Source organism: Mirounga leonina, unplaced genomic scaffold, assembly GCF_011800145.1.
Source record: "Mirounga leonina isolate KUSES-001 unplaced genomic scaffold, KU_Mleo_1.0 Mir_101595, whole genome shotgun sequence".
Taxonomy (NCBI): Eukaryota; Metazoa; Chordata; class Mammalia; order Carnivora; family Phocidae; genus Mirounga; species Mirounga leonina.
The window spans coordinates 10,428,080-10,447,405 of NW_023270158.1; the positions used below are offsets into that span (position 1 = coordinate 10,428,080).

General features: G+C 52.9%; 2 protein-coding genes and 1 long non-coding RNA gene across 3 annotated transcripts in view; 1 reads left to right on the forward strand and 2 right to left on the reverse strand.

The window, feature by feature from the left end:
- Window positions 1-3,779, forward strand: part of POLA1 (DNA polymerase alpha 1, catalytic subunit) — a 296,908-nt gene extending 293,129 nt beyond the window's left edge. The window contains exon 37 of the mRNA XM_035001019.1: window positions 2,524-3,779. Within this exon, the coding sequence (XP_034856910.1) occupies window positions 2,524-2,666 (143 nt within the window). The 3' untranslated portion in view covers window positions 2,667-3,779. The remainder of the gene's footprint in view (window positions 1-2,523) is intronic.
- The window catches only part of LOC118007848, a 25,941-nt gene extending 15,857 nt beyond the window's left edge, over window positions 1-10,084 (reverse strand). The window contains exon 1 of the long non-coding RNA XR_004678504.1: window positions 9,978-10,084. This is a non-coding gene — a long non-coding RNA (uncharacterized LOC118007848). The remainder of the gene's footprint in view (window positions 1-9,977) is intronic.
- A 320-nt stretch (window positions 10,085-10,404) lies between these two features.
- Window positions 10,405-19,326, reverse strand: part of ARX (aristaless related homeobox) — an 11,387-nt gene continuing 2,465 nt past the window's right edge. Inside the window, exons 3-6 of the mRNA XM_034994390.1 lie at window positions 17,857-17,875; window positions 17,091-17,136; window positions 13,908-14,236; window positions 10,405-11,605 (exon numbers count right to left, since the gene is read on the reverse strand). Of these exons, the coding sequence (XP_034850281.1) occupies window positions 11,365-11,605; window positions 13,908-14,236; window positions 17,091-17,136; window positions 17,857-17,875 (635 nt within the window). The 3' untranslated portion in view covers window positions 10,405-11,364. The remainder of the gene's footprint in view (window positions 11,606-13,907; window positions 14,237-17,090; window positions 17,137-17,856; window positions 17,876-19,326) is intronic.

The window sequence follows — 19,326 nt, forward strand, 5'->3', positions numbered from 1 at the left end:
GATTCGCTTTGCTGGGGTATTAAGATGAGTGATTTCCAGTGATGGTTCAGGCCACTGGAGTATGTTTTGCCGATGCATTTGTGTGTAGAAAGAGCATTCCCCTCCCCAGATGACGAAGTTTGGATTTTTCGTGCTGGTTGTTGAGACAGCAACAGCCCCGGCTTGTGACATCTCTGTGGACCGGGCTGGGCTGGTCTTCGATGCCCCTTGACGGATGGCCTCTTAGATTCTCTTAACAGTTGTTGTCATCAGGTGCCTGACCTGCAGTGCCTGTGCCCGTGGCCTCTTTCCCGGCTCCAAAAACCAGAGCAGGGAGAAGGAATCAGGTGTTCCTGGGCACGCTAACTGGTTTCCACCGTTTAACGCTGATATTTTCCCTTGAGTTCTACGGTGGTGGGCATAGCAGTGAACAGGAGAGCGGTTTCATGCAAGGCCTAATGTGGGGGGCCTAGGTGCCTGAAGGGGGCCGAGAAAAAGCACAAAGGGTGAGCCTCCCCCGCCCAAGCGCCTGTGCCTGCTCTTGCAGTTCTGTTTCCTAGAAGACCTTCCATATGCTATTGATTAAATTCTCATTGGGGAAGCAAGTGGGAGCTTTTATCTGCATGTCGAACTGGCGTGCAATGGTGCCTTGGCCGTATTGACCGGCTATGGGATATGCTGGCGGTCCCACTTGTCTTTTACGAAGAAGAGCACCGAGGGACGCTGGTTGTCATTCTGACTCTGCTGTATGGCAGCGTAAATAGTCCCCTTTCTAACCAACCTGGTGGGAAAAGTCAATATCCCATCAGCAGAGGAGGTAAACACATCAGGAGCGATGCCCTCTCCCTTCCTCCCCTGCTCCTGATTCCGGCAGCTCTTGAAACGTGCGCCCTAGTCAGCACCTGCACTTGTGTCATTCACATGCACGGGGCGCCGGCCGCAGGCTGGCCCTGCCGGGAGGCGGGACGCGGGAGGCGGGAGGCGGGACGTGGGAGGCGGCGGCCGCTCCAGGCCATTGTTGTGGATTCCCAGACTCCGGTAATTAGAACTTTCCAAGTGTCTTTCTGTAGTCAGCTACCGATGCCCCCCCCCCCCCCCCCGCCTCTCTTTTTCCAACCCCCTTGGGCATTTAAATCCTAGCCACAAAACTTTTTGTTGCTGTTTCTTGAAAGGCAATTGATGTAATTTAGAAAAGGTTGTGGAGAACAAATGCGAATGTGTAGCTAAGGAACAAAAAACCTTGAGACCCAGCTTTAGTTTTCCCGGTGTTTTGTAGACTTTAATGTTGCTCTGTTGTTTCAGTGGACTTTTTCTTTTTGTGGTTGATGTGCACTCCCTTCCGTGTTTCCTTCCCGATGCTTTCCTCTTCCCGGGGCGCTGGGCAGCCTGGCTTGGCACAGGCCGGCATCTGGGGGCCTGCGTGTCTCATTCTGGGAGCCGGCATGCAGGGTAGGGTGAGGGCGGTGCACAAGTGAGTGTGGACTCTGGGTTCTGGATACCTGGGCTGGCATTTCTTCATCCCAGATCTCCAGCTGTGCGACCTTGGGCGAGTGACTTAACCTCCCATCTTGCTCAGCCAGCAAATGGGGATTTAAAAAAATTAAAGTCGGCCTCTCCAAACACCTCATGGGGTTCCTGAGCAGCTTTGAACCAAAACTGTGTCGTCTTAAGCATCCGGGGCAAGGTCGCCTCCCCTAGGGATCACCCTTATCCTCAACAGATCAGACCTCGGTGTCTGGGCCCTACTGCTCCTTTAAATGAACCAAGTGTTAAGAGGTAGCAGGCTCTGGGGAAGGAAAGGAACGATCTCCTCTCTGGCTGGTAGTGCCCGTCTCAGAGTGGGAAGGCCAGAGATGAATGGGTAGAAGCAGCAAGAAACAGAGGAAGGGCCGCTGCATACCCAAAGTTCACAGGCATACAGTGTGGACAAAGAAGAAGAACTCTTACCAATGGACAGGTGCTCTCCAGACAGCCTACCCCTCACCTCTGTCAACAGAGGTGTTTTGTATAGCAGAGGGACACAGACCGAAGGGCCTCAAAGCCAACTAGGCCCAGCTGCTCCTGGGACCTTGCTCTGGGAGGCTCTGGCTTCCTTTGAGACAAAGTCTTTCCTGCCACATCCATACTTGGCATGCGGTTGCATGCATATGCTCAACAGCGCTGCGAGAGTGGTGGCTGCAGGTGGGGCTCACCTTGGCTGCTGCACCTGCAGCTCGCACCCCTGCACCTGCAGCTCACATCAGTAGAGCCGGGCCCTGCCTGTCCCCCATGTGCTGAGTCAGCTAGGTGGTGACAAGTGGCAGGCAGGGCAAAGGAAGAAAGGCTCCCACAGAGGAATCTAGGGGTCTCACCCGCCCCCCCCAACCACCGGCATGGGACTGGCCCCGGGTGTAGACCAGCCACGGGACCATGAGGACATCTGAGACACGGAACTGCAAACAGAATCCGCACCCTCTTCTGTAGTGCTTGACCAATAAATACTCAATGGTCTTTAAAGACGCTACCTCTGAGACTTGTAAACCTTTTATTTTTATATCTTTTTAGATAAGTGGAAGAAGTTTTTTACCTCCAAAGTTCGTCAGGACTACCAAAAACTCAAGAACACGGCGGAGCAGTTCTTGTCCCGGAGTGGCTACTCGGAAGTGAACCTCAGCAAACTCTTCGCTGACTGTGCCGTGAGGCCGTGAGGGAGGCCCAGAAGTTGGCGGCAGGGTGGGTGAAGAAAGACGCCCGGCTTCCTGGCAACTCCACCACCTCCGCCCAGGCCCTGCCTGCTTCTCAGGCATCCCGTTTCCTTTAGGACCGTGCCTCGTGTTTGGGCACATGTGGCTTGGGGGTGGGGGCGCATGACCGACGGGGGACCAGGGGACCACACCAGTCGCTCATCTACCAAGCATCAGAGAAACTCAGAAGAGCCTTCCTGTCACAGTATAGACCCTACTATTGAAACACGGCCTAGAGCCCTCGGCAAAGCGGCTGAAGAGCTGGCTGCTTCGTATTTGGGACTGGATTTCGAGGGGAGGGGTTGGTGAGGGATGAGAAATTAATTGAGAGTGGCTGGAATGCAGGGGACCCCAGGCTTTGCCCCAGGGCCTTCAGCAGAGATGCCCCCAGAGAGAGAGATTTATGAAGCCTGGTAGGAGCGCTAACATTTTGCCTTTTCACACGCCAATTAAACCCAGTCAACCCAACTGTTGCCCCAGCCGCTGGCTCCAGGAGTGGCTGTCCTTTTCAGTCTTGTCTTTTATATAGGTAGCCGAGGGGGGAGATAGAGACGCCTTGCATTTACTAAATAGATTAAACAGAGCTTACTTGTTTACTGAATCGCTCCAGAGTTGCACGTGCACACACATACTGGGCAGGTGTTTTACACTCACATTCCTTTTTTTCCCCTTAAGTAGAAAGTCCAGGTAAGGTTTACAGAGTAGGAAAACACATTTAAAATAATTTGATATCCTATAACATTTCCTTCAAAATATGTAGAGGTTGGGGCAAGGATCCTTGTGTTGTATTCAGAAGAATTGGGAGGAGGTTTGGTTAATTAGCCCTGGTGCTGTTTTGGTTTTTTCTTTTCTTTTCTTTTTTTTTTTTTTCATTTCTTCACAGTGGTGCCTCTTTGCTGGAAGCCAAATGTATTTCAATATAGCAGCCTTTCCATTACATTATTGGTAAGATTATACTAACAAAATATATTTCCCCTGTACACTATGCTATATTTTTTTTAAAAGGTCCACCTATCTGTTTTTCTAAAAGAAAAAATATGTTGTGCTTTTTTCCCCCCCTGCTTAAATAAAGTTTTCTGAAAGGAAAGCAGTTGCAGTGAATCTTTATCAGGTGCAAAATGTTGGCTAGAGGTGGCAGCCAGGAGTAAGGGATGACTGGAGGCCATCCCCATCCCAAACCTCAGAAATCAGCTCTGAGATGCCTGAGTGATGTATGTCCGAATGTTCGGAGCAGCATTTGGGAGGATTTCCTGTGGACTTTGGGTCCTTTAAGAGACGAAGTAAGGTTTCTCATGTGCTTTGCTGACTTGGACAGCCAGAGAGCTAAGCCAAGAGCCCAGTGGTGTCTACTTTTGGAGAACAAGACCAGTGGCTCCTGGGAGAAAAGCCCCCCACAGGAGAAAGGTCACTCAGCATGGACCCTAGTGAATGCCCTTGTGAAAGCAGTGAGGATGATACCGTCTTCTGTCTTGCTTTGCTTTCTCTTTCCTCTCCCTCACTTTCCCCTCTGTATAAGAGACAGAGGTTCTAAGCAGAGACACTTTGGGTGTACGGCCCTGTCGGTTAATTAATGAATGCCTTGGTACCTCAGGCTCCCCAACCTGTCACAAGTGGGAGCAGCTACGTTGCTTTGGGAAACGAAGGGCATAAGTGTGATTTCCATGGTTTTTGTCATATAAGGTTCTAGAGATGGTTCTCCCATGTGTGCTTCTGGAGCCCACGCCCCTACATTGCTTTCTGAAGAGAAGGCATATTTTCCTTGGTTTCTGGGACCTGGGGTTATGATAAATACAATTAGAGAGTTATCGTGAACTTGGTCATCAAGAAACTCCAGGACACTCAAATAACTAATTACTGCTCCGTTTCTTGTCTCTGCGTCTAGCCAGCCAGCAAGCACCACGAGGGCAGGACCTGTTTCTGTAGCAAATCTATAGAAAGTTAGACGTAGCATGGCCCAGGCCCGAAAATAGCTAATGGAGCCATAGATGCTTTCTCTCTCTCTCTCTCTCTCTCTTTTTTTTAAGATTTTATCCATTCATTTGAGAGAGAGAGAAAGAGAGAACAAGGGGGTGGAGGGGCAGAGGGAGAAGCAGGCTCCCCGCCGAGCAGGGAGCCCGATGCAGGCCTCGATCCCAGGACCCGGGGATCATGACCCGAGCCGAAGGCAGACGCTTAACCAACTGAGCCACCCAGGTGCCCTGCCATAGATGCTTTCTTGTTCAGATCTGGAACTCCAGTTGTGGGGTTTTTCTGGGAGGCACATATAGATTCCTGAATTTTACAGAAAATTGCAACTGCAACTTTAAGAATTCCAGTGGATCTATTAGAACACTGGAGAAGCACTCACTTTTCCTTAGCACTCACTTTTCTCCGAGAAAGGTTTCTACTCCTTGATTTTTGTCAGTGATAGGGCAATGGGTGGGGCAGGTGCAGAAATGCCACCCACTTTGCAAGGGGGAGCCTACCCACATGTCTCCACAGGCTGCTGGGTGAGGATCTTAAGCTCAAGTGCTAAGACTGAGCGGATGAAACGAGCCGGGCTCACAGGACAGAGTGGCAGGGACTGTGGTGGACCAGAGGGGCACGTCCTGTCCAAAGAGGGCAGAGGTTACTCAGTGATGCTGGAAGGGCTGGAGCCCAGGGTGGCCCCATGATCCGGTTTTCAAGAAAAGCCAGGAATCCAGATATTCCGTAAAGTGGCTCAAATTCTAAGCCTTGGCAACTAATTTTTTTTTTAAATAAAATTTTGAACACTGGGCCAGGCTAAACCTCTGGGCTGAATTTTATCTGGGCCAGTTGGGAAACGGTGCCCTAAAAGAACCCTGCTCCTCTCACGGTCCCATGCCTCTGAAAAGGGCACCTCTCCTGTAGAATGTAGGCAGTAGAATCTGTCTACAACAGGGTACACATTTATCTTGGACACCCACCGCTGGCTAACTCTCAACTCTCCTTCATTTAAAGGGGGCAGAGGGAAGGCCAGAAGTTGAAAATCCTACACAGATCATGCTCAAGATTTTAATTTGTCCAGGAAACAGAGTTAATCTTGTGACTCTTGGAGGCTAATCAAAGTTCACAGATGGGGGTTCGGGAGGGTATGTGGAAAGGGGATGAATCCACTTCCCTTGACCACCAAGCCCCTTCTCTTGCCCATCCCCACCTCTTAACCTCGAACACACGTGCACATCAACATGCTTTTCCAAATGTAGCATTTAAATTCGTTTGGTGGGAGATGCAAAGATAAGGAAACTCCAGAAACACATTTCCCTATCTTGTGTCAGGGTTTTAAGGAAAACACACCAAGCCCCAGACCCTCCATTCAGTGCTCCCATCCCAAACTTAAAGCCACCTTGCTTTCCCTCCCTCCCTCCTCTCTCTCCCTTTCTCTCTCTCTCTCATTCTCTCTCTCCCCTCACCTAAATATTTCTTAATTGAACGGTTTGCTGTGGAGCTTCCTTATAGCAGTTTAATAGATTAACTCATCTGAGCCAGCCTCAAATTTCAGATTAAAATTCCTTCATCCCGAAGGCAGCATTATCAGGTTGTTGGAGGCTGTTTTCAAACCTTGGTTTTGAATAGCAGCGGCTCTGCATTAATTTAACCACTAAGCTAATAAGTAGGTTTCGTTTTGTTATGCTAAGCTTTATTGCTTTTCTTTTGATCAGAATGGTGTTGTTGAGCAAAGCAGCAGACAAGGCATTCTTTGATGAGGGAATTAGCGCTCCATTCTTCCTCTATTATTCATAGCACAGTGGAATATGTAAGTACCTGAGGGTGTCAAAGGAGCGCAGGTTCTATTGCAAAGTGCTCGCCTTGTTTCTCTCAATAGCTGACTATGAGATGATAAACCGCTTAATACACTGTGCTAATTGGATGAGAGCAAAAAGAGATGGGAATTAAGGCGAGGCAAAAGGAGAAAGTGCAGCGAGCCTTCAATTCACTCTTTCACCGCTTTACCAGCCCCAAAGGAGGCACAAGCTTTCGATAAGCAGACTAGAGGTTTTGTGCGGAGATGAAATGAACGTGTTAGTGGATTCAAGTAATACACTAATTATTGCACAGTATAAATACCACTACTGGTTTTATAACAGGGAGGTAAACTTCTTTTGAGAGGGTTATAGGATTGCTTGGCAGTGGTGTAGAACCTAATAAGGGCCCAGAGTAATAACCCCCTGGATTAACAAAATTGCTGCTTGTAGAAGTATGATTCAGGCTTTTACGAAGATTTCCGGAGCATGAATAAAAATGACTGAATGACATTTCTTAATGTATAACTGGTAATCGCTCCCTTTTCTTTAAAGGAAAAAATGTATACTTCAAAGTGGACCGTTAATAACGTCCAGAGACAACACAACTTTTTCCTTTGTAAAAGGCTTTTTCCCCCCACCCGGTCAGGTAGCGGGTTTCCTCCTCCCCGCCCCCCAGCCAGCCTACCGCTGGCGGTGAAATACGCAGTTGCTCCCTGGGACTCAGGGTTCCAAAATACCCTTTTAGGCCCCATTTAAGACCCCCCCCCCTTCATCCACACACACTGCTGTGTATACACATGCACACATGCTCACGTACACATTTTTTCCCCCTCTAAACGCAAGCTCCACGAGCCCATGTACAATTTCCTTCCCTCTAACATCAGCCCCCCTCTTCCAATCCGGTAAGATCTCCGCACTCAAAATGATACGAAAAGGAGAACCACGGGTGCCTCGTCTCTGGGTTCTACAAATGCAAAACAACAGTAATAAATGTTTGCCCCAATTAGGGAGGAGGAGTGGGCTAATGGGAGGAAAAAAAATGGGAAACTGGGGCCAATAACCGGTGACTTTAGCTGAAGTCTGAGTTTCAAGTCCCGAGTCGTGCCAAACCTTCTCCAATAGTCCCTCTCTCTAATTCATGTTCCTTCCGTTTTCCCCAGCACAAGCCTACGATGCCCGCCCCAACCGTCCACGCTCCAGGCCATGGGTGGTTGGTGACAGAAGAACACAGGGGCACCTTCTGATAATATTATGGTGCATATTATGCCCTTCTTGCCTTTCCTTCCAGGGCCTCATCCAGACCCGACTAGCCTGCCTGAAAATGTAGCAAGTTAACTTTCCCCTTCCCCTCATCCTTCCCACAGAGGCTCCCAATCACCCCTCACCCCAGGACTCTGTAGGGGTGGCCCTGGGAAAGCAGGTGGTGGGGCATTCTGCCCTGGGTGTGACGGGGGACAGCTATGCCCCCATCGCAGGGGCTCTCCGGAACTCCCCTGGGCTCGGCATGTCCTCCTCGGTGGAAGAGGTTTGCTTAAGGTTGGGGGGGGTGGCGGTCAGCCGCTCCCAGCATTGTGACCGCGTTCCCAGATATTGGGGCCAAATTGGGTTGCCATTCATTAATAATGCTCACAATAAGATTAAATCATTCTGGAAAATCTCATAAAATCCCCCTAAGTACGCTCCAGTGGCTCTTTCCAATCCCCATCATTCAGCACTTGGGGAGGTTTGGAAGGAGAAGAAAATTGGTTTCTTTGCTTTTAATGCTTCTTTGAAAAGATACTCAGAGTTTGTCATGCGTGACATGTCACATGTTTAATGTGGACTTGCTGGAAGTCAGGGGGTCTTTAGCGTGTGATATTTATGGGGAATATTAAGTGCAGAATGAGGTCCCTCCAGCTGGGGAAAGTTGAAAGAATAGGAGGCCCAGGACCGGGCTTGTTTGCGGCATCAGAATGACATAGGATTAAGAGTTTGTAAAACAAGGCGAGGGGTTCTCATTGGCCAGTAATAAATGTAATCCTTGGAGGTAATTTCACGCAATTTGCTTCTGCTCCATGGAAGGGTCAAATGAGAAAAAATGACTTAAAAAAGAGTTCATTAACAGGAAGAATGGTACTGTTTCTCGTATGCCATCCAACTGGCAGCCTGGAGAGGAAAAAAAAGCCGTACCTAAACAAAAAACCAAAATCGACGGAAAATTGATATTGACCACCAAAAAACAACAACAACAAAAAACCTTTCCCTCACTCCCTCTTCTCCTGCACTCCCCCATCCCCACCTCCAAACTCCAGAGTAACCCTGCCCACGCCAGGAAAGGGCCTTCACACCCGGACAGCGGTGGAGCCTGGGGGTTTGAGGCACTCAGATCTCCAGGGGATGCCCTAGAAAGTTCCCGCCGGGCCTGCTAAAGTCGAGAAAGGAGTGTGTGGCCGCAGTGGCCGAGGAGAGGCGGTGGCCGGCCTGCTCCCCCCCGCCCCCCCATGCCCCAGGCCGGGCTTCTGCTTTCGAGCTCCGCCCTTTGCGAGTCCGGAGCTGGGGCTCGGCGGCGGTGGCCCACCCGACGGCCCAGGGCCCGCGAAGCCCGTGGGCGCGCTCCCCAAATTTCCCAGCAGGCAGGGGCTCCGGATTTCAGGGCAGGGTGGGCGAGCCGAGGACACCCGGGCCTGAGCGCGGCAGCTGCCGAGCGGGTTACCCCGCCCCCCCCCCCCCCGAGTTGCCGCCGACCTCTGCCCGACCGCGCACCTGCCCCTCGGCCGCGCACACTTGCGCTCCCCAGCCGCAAGGGGACCCGCCCCCCCCTTCAGCAGGGCGCGGCCCGGGAGTGCGCGCGGAGGCCGACGGCCGGCCCGGAGACTCGCCCCCGCCCCCCACGGCGCCCGACTGGCCCACGGCCTGGCGGGGCGGCTGGCACCCGCTCCGCGAGCCCGGTAGTCACGCCGCGACAGCACCCCACCCCCCGCCTGCCCCTCTCCCCAAAGGTCCGGCGCGCTAATTACTACAAATTGAAACTAATTAAGCTTCTCTTCCCTTTCCCATCACCCTGGGAGCGTCGGCGAGACCCAGCCCCCGCGGGCGGGCTTACTCCGCGGTCACCGGGAGGGGCGCAGGAAGGGCCGGGAGGGGGGGGAGGGGGGAAGGGAGGGGAGAAGCCACGGTTCCCGGCGCGGGGAGGAGTGCGCCGAGGGGGTTACAGATTGCAAATCTGTGCGGGTCTCCTCTCAAGAAACCTGAGTTGTTTAGATTTTTTAAAATGTATACATTTCCCAGTGCCTGGATAAGTGATGTAATGACATTTGTCGAGTTAAGATCTGCCACTTGGATACTCCTCGCTGCCTTTCCATCACTGTTTCTGCGTTCTCTCTCTCCCTCTCCCTCTCCCCCTCTCGGTCTCTTCTCTCTCTCTCTCTCTCTCTCTCTCTCTCTCTCTCTCTCACCCACACACACACGCGCGCACCCTCCTCCCCGCGGGTATACTGTGGAGCCCGCCCCCTCGGAAGCCAGCGCCTGGGCTTCTTGCTCTCGCCATTACCTGTCATCTCGGACTGCGCACTTCCTTGCTACGTGGCACTTTCCACGAACAGTTTCCTTCACCTTCCGAGCCAAGACTCCCGCTCGCTTCAAATTTCTATCTCCACCGTCAACAACGCCTACCGTCCACCCACCGACCCCCCTCGGGCCCACCCCACGTCCGTAGCCCCGGACCCTCAGCGCCCGCTGCGGCACGACCCGGGGGAGCCGAGATGCGGCGGAAAGCGCTGCGGCGGCGTTCTTAACTTATGGAAGGAAACCCGAATCCCTTTGAGGATCACATTCAAACCTGGGGCCTCTGCCAGGAAAACGCGCTTGCAGATGAACCGAGGAGGTGCCGGGGAGCCAGAGCCCACCCCTGGCCTCTGGGGGGCCCCGGGTCTGCTGACCCCATAGCGCCTGCATAGAGCATTCACACTTCCTTTTGTTAAACATATAATTTTTTTTTTATTTTGAGCGTGACACTTCTCCACTAGATAGCAAGGAAAAGTGATAACAATTACACATTACACAAAAGTACTGTACCATTGCCTTTATCTTGAAGGTTTCGGAAGCCTCTACAGTTAATAAGTTAAATAAAGGGCTTGAGTACATAAATATTTGTCTAGGAACCCTACCGTATCTACAACACAGTAAGAATCTACAGGAGGACAAACTTTTACCATACCACGCTGAGTGCAATTGCGTTATAACATTTCAAATATACAAAGCTCTGTTCTTTTTTTTTTTTTTTAATAACAATGGTATGTACAGAATCAATAATCACAGTTTGGTGACTTCAACAGTCCATATTCTAGCAGAGTAATTCCCTTTGGTTTGATATAAAAACCTTGGTTGGTGTATGATAAAGAAGAGAACAAGAACAAGACGCCCCTTTCTGTTAAGTGCACTGTTAGCTATCTTACAGATTCGCATTCGCTTCCCTGGCCCTGGCTTCACACCGGGGCCCACGCTGGGGAGATCAACTTAGAGCGCCAAAATGCTGTTTAAAAAAAAAAAAAGCTAAGTGGGGTGCCAGAAGGGAGGGGGGGTTGGGTTTTCTAATTTTTTAACTTCAGTACCAGGTGTCTTGGAGAGAAAACCTCCCCGATATTTTCAGCAAAGTAAGAACGGGAGAGAGTGGACGTTCGAGGGGGAGTGAGGTTGGCAGTGGCGGGGACAGGGGGCAGGGGCAGGGGCAGGGGCGGGTGGACAGCCAGCCGAGGAGGTGCCACGTCCGGGAGCGCCAGGAGCTGCCTTGCCCGCATCCAGGCTGCTGCGAAGGCGGCTGCGCTCTCTCAGTGCCGTCTCGGGAGTGTGCTGGTCCTCTGTTTCCATTTGGTCTTGAGTGGTGCTGAGTGAGGTGACCTTTCGGGGTGCGCCCGGGGCGCGAGGGTGGAGGGCAGCCTTTAGCACACCTCCTTGCCCGTGCTGGTGCCCGGCAGGATGTTGAGCTGCGTGAGCTGCGCGGCGTGCTCCTTGGCCTTGAGCCTCAGCGCCGCTATGCTAGAGGCGCGTCTGTCTGCGGCCGCGGTGGCCGGGTCGGCCAGCGCGCCCGACGCCACCGCGCCCTCCACGGCCGGCGTGGGCTGTCTCAGGAGCGCGGCCGCGGTCGACGCGCTGGTCAGGGGGGCCATGGTGGAAAAGAGCCTGCAGGGAGAGCAAACAGCGCGGTCACGGCCTCGGGAGCTGAGCGCAGCGCCGGGCGGGGGGCGGGGGGCAGGGGAGGCGGGGGTAGGCAGCGTTTCCCGCCGCCTCTCACCGGGGGAGCAGAGGGCCACACAGGGGTGCAGACGGGCGCCGCCGCAAGAAGCCCAGAGTCGCAGGGCTAGGGTGGGCCACGGGCTGCGGAGCAGGTGGGAGCATGGGTGGGAGGCTGAGGTGCTCCGAGAGGACTTTACTAGAGGAGGGAACCGACGGAGGGGGCGGGGGGGGTGTGGAAAGGCCAAGGGGCCTGGTATTCTGAAGGGATCAGGGCCAGGGCGGAGGCAGGTCTTGTGGCCCAAAAGCCAACGGCCCAAGTGCCTGGATTCTGTGCTTTCGCATAAGAAGGGGCTGTATTCTCAGACGGGGAGCTCCCATTGCCAGGGGAGAGAAGAAAGACAAAGAGAAAAAGGAGAAGAGAGATAGAGGGAGGAATAAAAAAAAGAGAAAGAAGGGAGAAGGTGGAGTGAAAACTGATCAAGACCTACGCTGCAGACTTTGTACTCTCCCTAGGGCGCCTTCTCGGCCGGGGGCTCCTTTTGCCCTGGAAAAGCTGGCCTGGTTTGCTGGCCTTGCCGCCGACCCGGCCACCCTCCCGCGCCAGACTGAGCCGCCGGTGTCCAGCCAACGACGGCGAGGTGGGGGTGGGGGGCGCCCGCCTGTTGATTTCCGCTCGACAGGCCGCTCCGACCCGCCAGACGCCCCGCGTCCCGGCGCGGCGACACTCTTGCCCCGTCGCCTTCCCTGCGTCCTGCAGCCTCGTGCCCCAGAGAGCCCCCGAACCCGCGACCCCCTCGCGCGGTGCACGGCGACGCGCAAGCCTGGGCCCCCAAGCCTGGGATCCCAGTCCGTGCCACCAACTCCAGGCGGCGCCGGGATTGCTTCTCGCCGCGCCTCCACCCCCTTCGCACAGCACAGCGGACCTGAAGCTGAGGCCAGAGCCACCCCTGGCCACCCGACACTACCACCTCCAAGCCCCCCTCATGTCCCTTCCCCCCCCTCCCCCGCTCGAAGGGTTCCGGCTCCGAACTCCTGCAGGGCCGACTCGGAGTTTCCACGATTAGAAATGCGCCCACTAGGGTTCGAGGAGAGCCTCCCGCTTCTCCCAAGCCCCCCTCCACCCCTCATGCCACCCCCACCGCACTCCTCTTGCAGCCTCTCCAAATCTCGAAGTCTGGTACTCCAGCCGTGCTTTGCCAGCTTCTACAAGTCACTTGTCGAAAGGAAAAGGGGGCGGGGGGGGGGTGGTTCGGAGGGACACAGGACTTAAAGTTGTTTTCCCAGAAAAACTAATAAAGTGTGGCCTGGAGGGGGTGTACGATGCCCTGTTTCCATAGGTAAACTGAGTCACTAACTACACTTCAGTGCACTCGCTGTTTATTTTATCAGTTTGTTACATGAAACTACTTTTACTTAGTGTCTTTTTTGGAAACTTTTCTCTGAGATGATTTTTGTTAAGTGGCTGCGCAGTTGGATGAATCTATTATTTCTTTGTTCTCCCAAAGAGAGATCACTGAAGCTGCATTCAGTTTTATTTTCACTGCACTTTCCAACTTAATACATCCCTCCTTTGTTTCTTTGTCTGGGTGATTATACAGACTTTTTATTTCATCATTCGATGTTCATTTAAAGAAAGGGAATTATAATATACGATGAATTGTTTCTTTTATTCCGTTGTCTTGTGCCGCCGTGCGGGTCGGGGGTTGCACATATGGGGTATGGTTGGCAGCGGGTCACTTGAGTGACAGGGAAGTTAGAGTCTGGGGAAGAAGAAAGAATTCTTTGCACCCAGAGGGCCGGTGGCTCCAGGGCTCCTGTGGAAACCAGAGCTGTGTTCCTCTGCCAGGCTTTGGAGCATGGGGAAGGATTTTTGCAAAATTTGCAGAGTCGTCCCAGCTCTGTCGGCTACACGTGTACACGGTTACACACATAACCACCTATGGTCTGAGCGGCTGCTGCCTTCAACTGGGACTTTTACAGCTTTCACTGAACACTCCCAGTTGTCACGGCTGTTGTTACTGCCACCGCCCTCCCCTTTGCTGCTCGGTCCCAAGTCATTCCCTTCGAGAGCCACACTGTTTGAGGCAAAATTAGAGAGTATTTTCTTTGGCTAAATCTCTGGGAGTTGGCCAAAGAGCGAAGATGTGGAGCCGCTGCCTGTCTCCTGTCTCCGGCCTCCTCCCTGACCCCAGCCTCTGTGTGTGTATGAGACAGACAGACAGACAGACTCCCCGAGGCCGCGCGTTACCTGCCGAACGCAGGGCTGATGAAGGCCGGGTGTCGGAACACAGCGGCTCCGAGGAAAGTGCTCAGGCCCAGCGGCGCCCCGCTGGGCGGCAGGCTGGCCGAGCCGGGAGGCGGAGGTAGGCTCGGGAAGGCGGCGGCGGCGGCGGCGGCGGCGGCCGTCCAGGCCGAGTCGAGCGCTGGGTGGTGCGGAGGGAAGGGGCTGGCGTCCAGGTAGGGGCTCAGCGGGTGGGTGGCCGAGAGCGGCCCGGGGAAGGGCAGCCCGGGAGGATGGGTCTGCGCGCCCGCCTTCTCCCGCTTGCGCCACTTCGCCCGACGGTTCTGGAACCAGACCTGCAAGGCGGAGAGAGCCGGGGTCGGCGGGCCGCTGGGGGTGGGGGGTGGGGGGGGAGCGCGCCCCGGCCTCCTCGCCACCCCCCTTAGTGCTGCGGGGGCCCCTCCTCCTTTCCACCGAGGCCGGCGCCCACTCGCCCCTCTCTGGCCTCAGGTTATCCGAAGACACCTCTGGGGGCCAAACAAACTGGTGGCGAAAAGGAGCCCAAACTTAAAGCCAGCAGGAAGCATAGGGCAAGCAAAGCCTTTCCAGCGCGTATTTCAAACAGCCTAGTTCCTTTCCAAGTTGGAAGAAAGTAGTCCCGAGTGTTCAGAGATAGGGAAACCGAGGTTTAAACGTCTCCGCTGCCATCTGCTTGCAGCGCATCTCTAGACGCGTCGCTTAAAAACCTCTCAACCTCAGTTTTCTAATCTGTAAAATGGTGATAATAAAACTTCACTCATAAGGCTGTTATGTGGAATGAATAACCTAAAGCATGTGAAAGCTCGCCTTGGACAGTGACTCTTGGCAGTGGGCAGCCACCCAGAGATGAACACATACCGGCTCTCTGCTGCATACCAGCGGGTTCCGCCTATTTCAGGTTTACCCAAGAGCTGGCAAAATCCCTGCTGTGTGGAAAAGGGGATCTCGGGGAGGCGGTTCGTTTATTCTTTCCAGAAATATTTATTGAACACCTAAGAGCACTAAGCTGGATTCTGGAGCTTGAGGAAAGCTGGGCAGGAGGGAAAAGCTGGGTTTACCCCAGCAAACAAGCATACATTGGGGGGGGGGCAGTTCTCCCGGAAAGGGAATCTGGGGCCTGGGGCCTGCTCTCTGCGGGGGCTCTATGCAGGGCTTGGTTCTAGCCAGGAAGGTGCTGCCTGCCAGGCCCAGGTACGCAGCAATCCCTGGACAAACAGAAATCAGAGTGCGGGCTACCTGTAGACTTTACACATCTTCAGAGCTAACAGGCCCTTGATTTCTTTGCGGGATGTGGTTTAAACAGGTTATTTAAATAAGACAGTTCTAGGCTTGGGGGAGGTTTCCAGCACAAGGTATCTTCCTAATTGTTAATAGAAAGCAGTTTTAGTAGAGACCTTTACCTGAAATGTGGCAGCTACCATGGTCTAAAAATAACTCCCAGGAGCATGAAATTATTTTTATGTGACCTGCTCATCACACCCACAGCTAATAAGATATGCTCCTTCTCCCCTGAAGGCATTAATATTTTTAGGCTTGGGTTGATGCCTGCACACAAGTCTAAAAATTAAGAATGAACTCCAGGGCTATACAGAGTTATAGGAAAATATAATGTAAATGATCCCAGAGGACTTTGTGTGTCTTTTTTTTTAATGTGAAGACATCCGTGCCTTTCATATATACACACTTGGAGCTTGTCGTACTAGCCCTGGTATCTAAGCTGGGCTTCACTTCTAGACAGCCACCTTTGGCAAGAGAAATCGAGAATCCACATCGGTTGATTATTTCAAATTCTGCTGAAAGGGGGCCCATCCATAAGATTCTACAGCCCTCAAACAATCTGTTTGTGAATTGGAGAAACACTGTAGTGTGGAAATTCAGAGGCTTGAAAAAGTAAGACTAGATGGGACCAGGCTGGGTGGGCAGCTTTTGTGTATCCAAATCTGTCTAGACGAGAATATCCACCACTCTTCGATGGCAGTGAAAGCAGTAAAGGAAGGGAGGGGGGCAGCGGAGGCAGAATGCCCTCAAAGAACGTGGAAACCTTTTGCAGACAGATCGTCTCTCCCGGCTCAACTGCAATCATCAAGATGTCCCCCTGCAATTCCTCATTATTGAATTAATACCTCTGAGGCCCCCCAAAGGTAAACGAAAGGACTCTAATAATTCATATTCACTTAATTACATCTTCTCCAGTGAATAGGGAGAGAGGAGAAGGGGAGGGGGCGCTCTCTTTCTTTTTAAAAGTTATTTAACTTTCCCACGACTCGTTCCCCTGAGCTGAAAATACGGAGTTGCTGTCACATCTCTGTTTGACAATGGAGAAATGTGTCAACAGAAAGGAGGGGACAGGCCTCATCATTAGCCCTCTAATGCAAGAAGCTGTTGTGTATTAAATGAGCCATATGGAATTTATTGTGCTTTATCAGCGCTTGATTTTGACTGTAAAGTGATTCACTCAGCTCCTAACCCAGGGACATCTGTTTTCTGTTGGCCATCGGGGCTGCCCAGTGTTGATCGTCTCTTTGGTTATGAGGCCTGGGTTCGGAAATGCACTCTGGTATGGGGCTGCAAACACCTTTAATAGCATTGCACTCACTCCCTATTAGATCAATGTGGGCTCATTGCTATAAAAAATGGGAAATCAAATAGCATTAGCCAGCTCCTTGTGAGGGCGGAGGGAAAATCAAACAGCATTTTGCCTTCAAATGGCCCTGTTTGTTCTAGCACTAAGTGGGCTTTTATGAAGCCCGATTGGAGACTTAATCGCAGCCAAATACCTGCTTGGAGCTGAGCGGATTTGTCTAACAACCAAATCCATGCTCCATCCCATTATTTCAATCAGGAGAAGTCAGTCCTCCGATTGTTTCCTATAGGGGCGGTGGAACCGGGGGGCTCCTGACTGCTGTGCAGGGACCCTGAAACCCCTCTTCTGATCCTGGACTCACTCCTTCCTCAAGGCTCCCAAACCCAGAAACCTTCCCCTCCAACCTCCCAGCTCTTCACATTTTAATCTTTCTGTGCATGAGTGTTTGGGTCTATTTTTTTCTGATTCTGCTTCTCTTCATTTTATGAAGGGGGTCTCACTCCCCCAACCCATCCACCCCCCTCTCTCTCCCACTCCTCTCCCCACTCCTCCCCCTCCTTCCTCTCTGTCCCTGTGGTGCAGCTCACCTGGACTCGGGCCTCCGTCAAGTCCAGCCTCATGGCCAATTCCTCCCTGTAAGAAAGCAACACACAGACAGGAGGTCACAGCAGGCTCTGGCAAGCCCTCTCAGCCACCTTCCCCTTGCTGGCAGGCCTCCTCCATTAGGGTCTCCCCTGGCTGCCCGCCCTCACCCCCAAACAGATGGGCATCGTGATTCCTTCATCACCCAAGTGCCTGCTATTTGATTGAAAACATAAAAACACACAGCGCATCGCTGGATATAGGGTATTATATCGTATCAGACTATATTCACAAGGGACAAGGGGGGCTTCTTTAGTCCGTAAGCCTAACTGGGTCTTCGGATTTGCCCCCACTCTCCCTTTAGCCAGAGTTGGACAAGAAACACACAGGCACACAATGCTTACGGCCTCTTCTGTCCTAACATTACATGGGAGAACTCGGTATTCAACCAAAAATGTTCTTCCTGCCCTTGGTGTCTCTCTGCCTTGAAATTTTTTCTTCTGCCTCCCTCCCCACCCTACTCTCCCCCCTCCCCGCTTCTCTCTCTCTCCCTCTCCAGCTCTTTGCCTTTCCCTCCATCTCTCTATCCCCCCCCTTCCCTCCCTCTCCCCTTAGGTCATACTCCCCATTACCCTCTGGAGATATGTTAAGCTTGTTAAGAGTTCAGTGGGGTAATTTTTTGATTAAACAAAATTCTGCGCACCTCCTGACTCCAGTGCCCACTACAAACCCTGCCCATCTCAGGGGAAGTCAATTTAACTGAAACCCTACCCCGTCATTGCAGTTATTACTGCGACAATTAAGGCAAATAGGAAACCATTAAGATGCTGTAAAATGGCTTACGACCTGTTTACCAAAAATATGAGCTCGAGAGAATAAGTGGCTCTACCCTCGCTAATATGAAAGATCCGGGGCTGCCCCAGCCTGGGACCCGGGTCTGCACTGCTGGCAGCCCGCCACCCCTCCCCACCCCCCCGCCGGTCCACACCTGAAACTTCAGGACCAGGAGAGAAAACCGGTTCACCAAGCGCTTTCTGTTGCCCCCTGCTGCAGTGAGCACCAGCAAATGTAAAACCACACTTTTGGGCGGCTCCCCGCCTGAGCCCAGGCTCTAAATAACCCCCAGTGGGAAAGAGGTGGGCACCGGCAGGCGAAGATGAGCTCCCCCCCTTCACATACTACGGCTCCCCCTGGAGAAGCTAAAAAAGGGCAGACCTGGATGCCAAATGACACCTCATCGTTTTCTTCCTTTGAAATACACATGTGTCAGAAATGCAAAAAGCAGGTCGGCTAGGTAGCTAGTTCATAGCACACACCGATTTAAAAATTTATGTTCTTTTTTAAAAGATGGTGAAGGGACTGGATGATATAGGGGAGGACCAACTTCAGCTCCAGGGATGACCAAGTGTAGTGCCTGCCAGCATCAGATCCACTCTTTTCCATGACTGCTCAGGGGAGTTTGGCAATTACTTGCCGGATCAACACTTGAGAGTTGGCTCGGGCCTCCTGAGCTCCGAGCAGCGAGCAGCGGTTCTTCCTCGGGTTCAAAGGGGCAGGCAGCCTTCGGCTTCTAAAACGCATATTGAAAAGCTGCCCACGTCTTGAGCGAAGGAGCTGCCGGAGCTTGACAAGCTCTGCGTCCGGCAGACACCCATCCGTTACTTGCTACCCGCTGAGGGAGGTTTGCCTTGACGCTGGCTCCTCGCCTGAGCCCAGACCTTGGCCTTAGGGTGGGAGAGGAAGGCCCCCAGGCCGGCCAGCGCCCCAGGCTGGACGAACCAGCTGGGGCCCTTGGGGTCCACTCATCTCACCTCTTTCCCCGAAACGCTCAGGTAAGAGGGAAGTGGAGCGTGACCAGGCGGAACACCCTGGCTGGACAGCCGTCCAAAGAGGAAAAGTCGCGCCCCCCACCCCCCAGCCGTTTTGTCTACTGTCTGCCAGGCAGCCAGCAGCCCTGCGCACCCCTGTAAACCCGCGTACAATAAACGAGTGCTGGGCTTAACGTGGGTGTGGCAAGAGAGGACAGGGATGAGAGGGAAGATTCTGGCTGGTGCCCCGCAGATGTACAGATACCAAACCCTGCCCAGCTCTGACTTGCTTCCGTTCTTTCAGAAGTCCTCAAACCACAGAACTTGAATCTTTTAAAAGGCCTTCTCCGCAGGCAGGGGCTCCAGCTTCACTGTGAACAGCGAACAGCGTAACTGATACGCACCAGGCTCCTGGGGCATGGGGGGGGGGGGG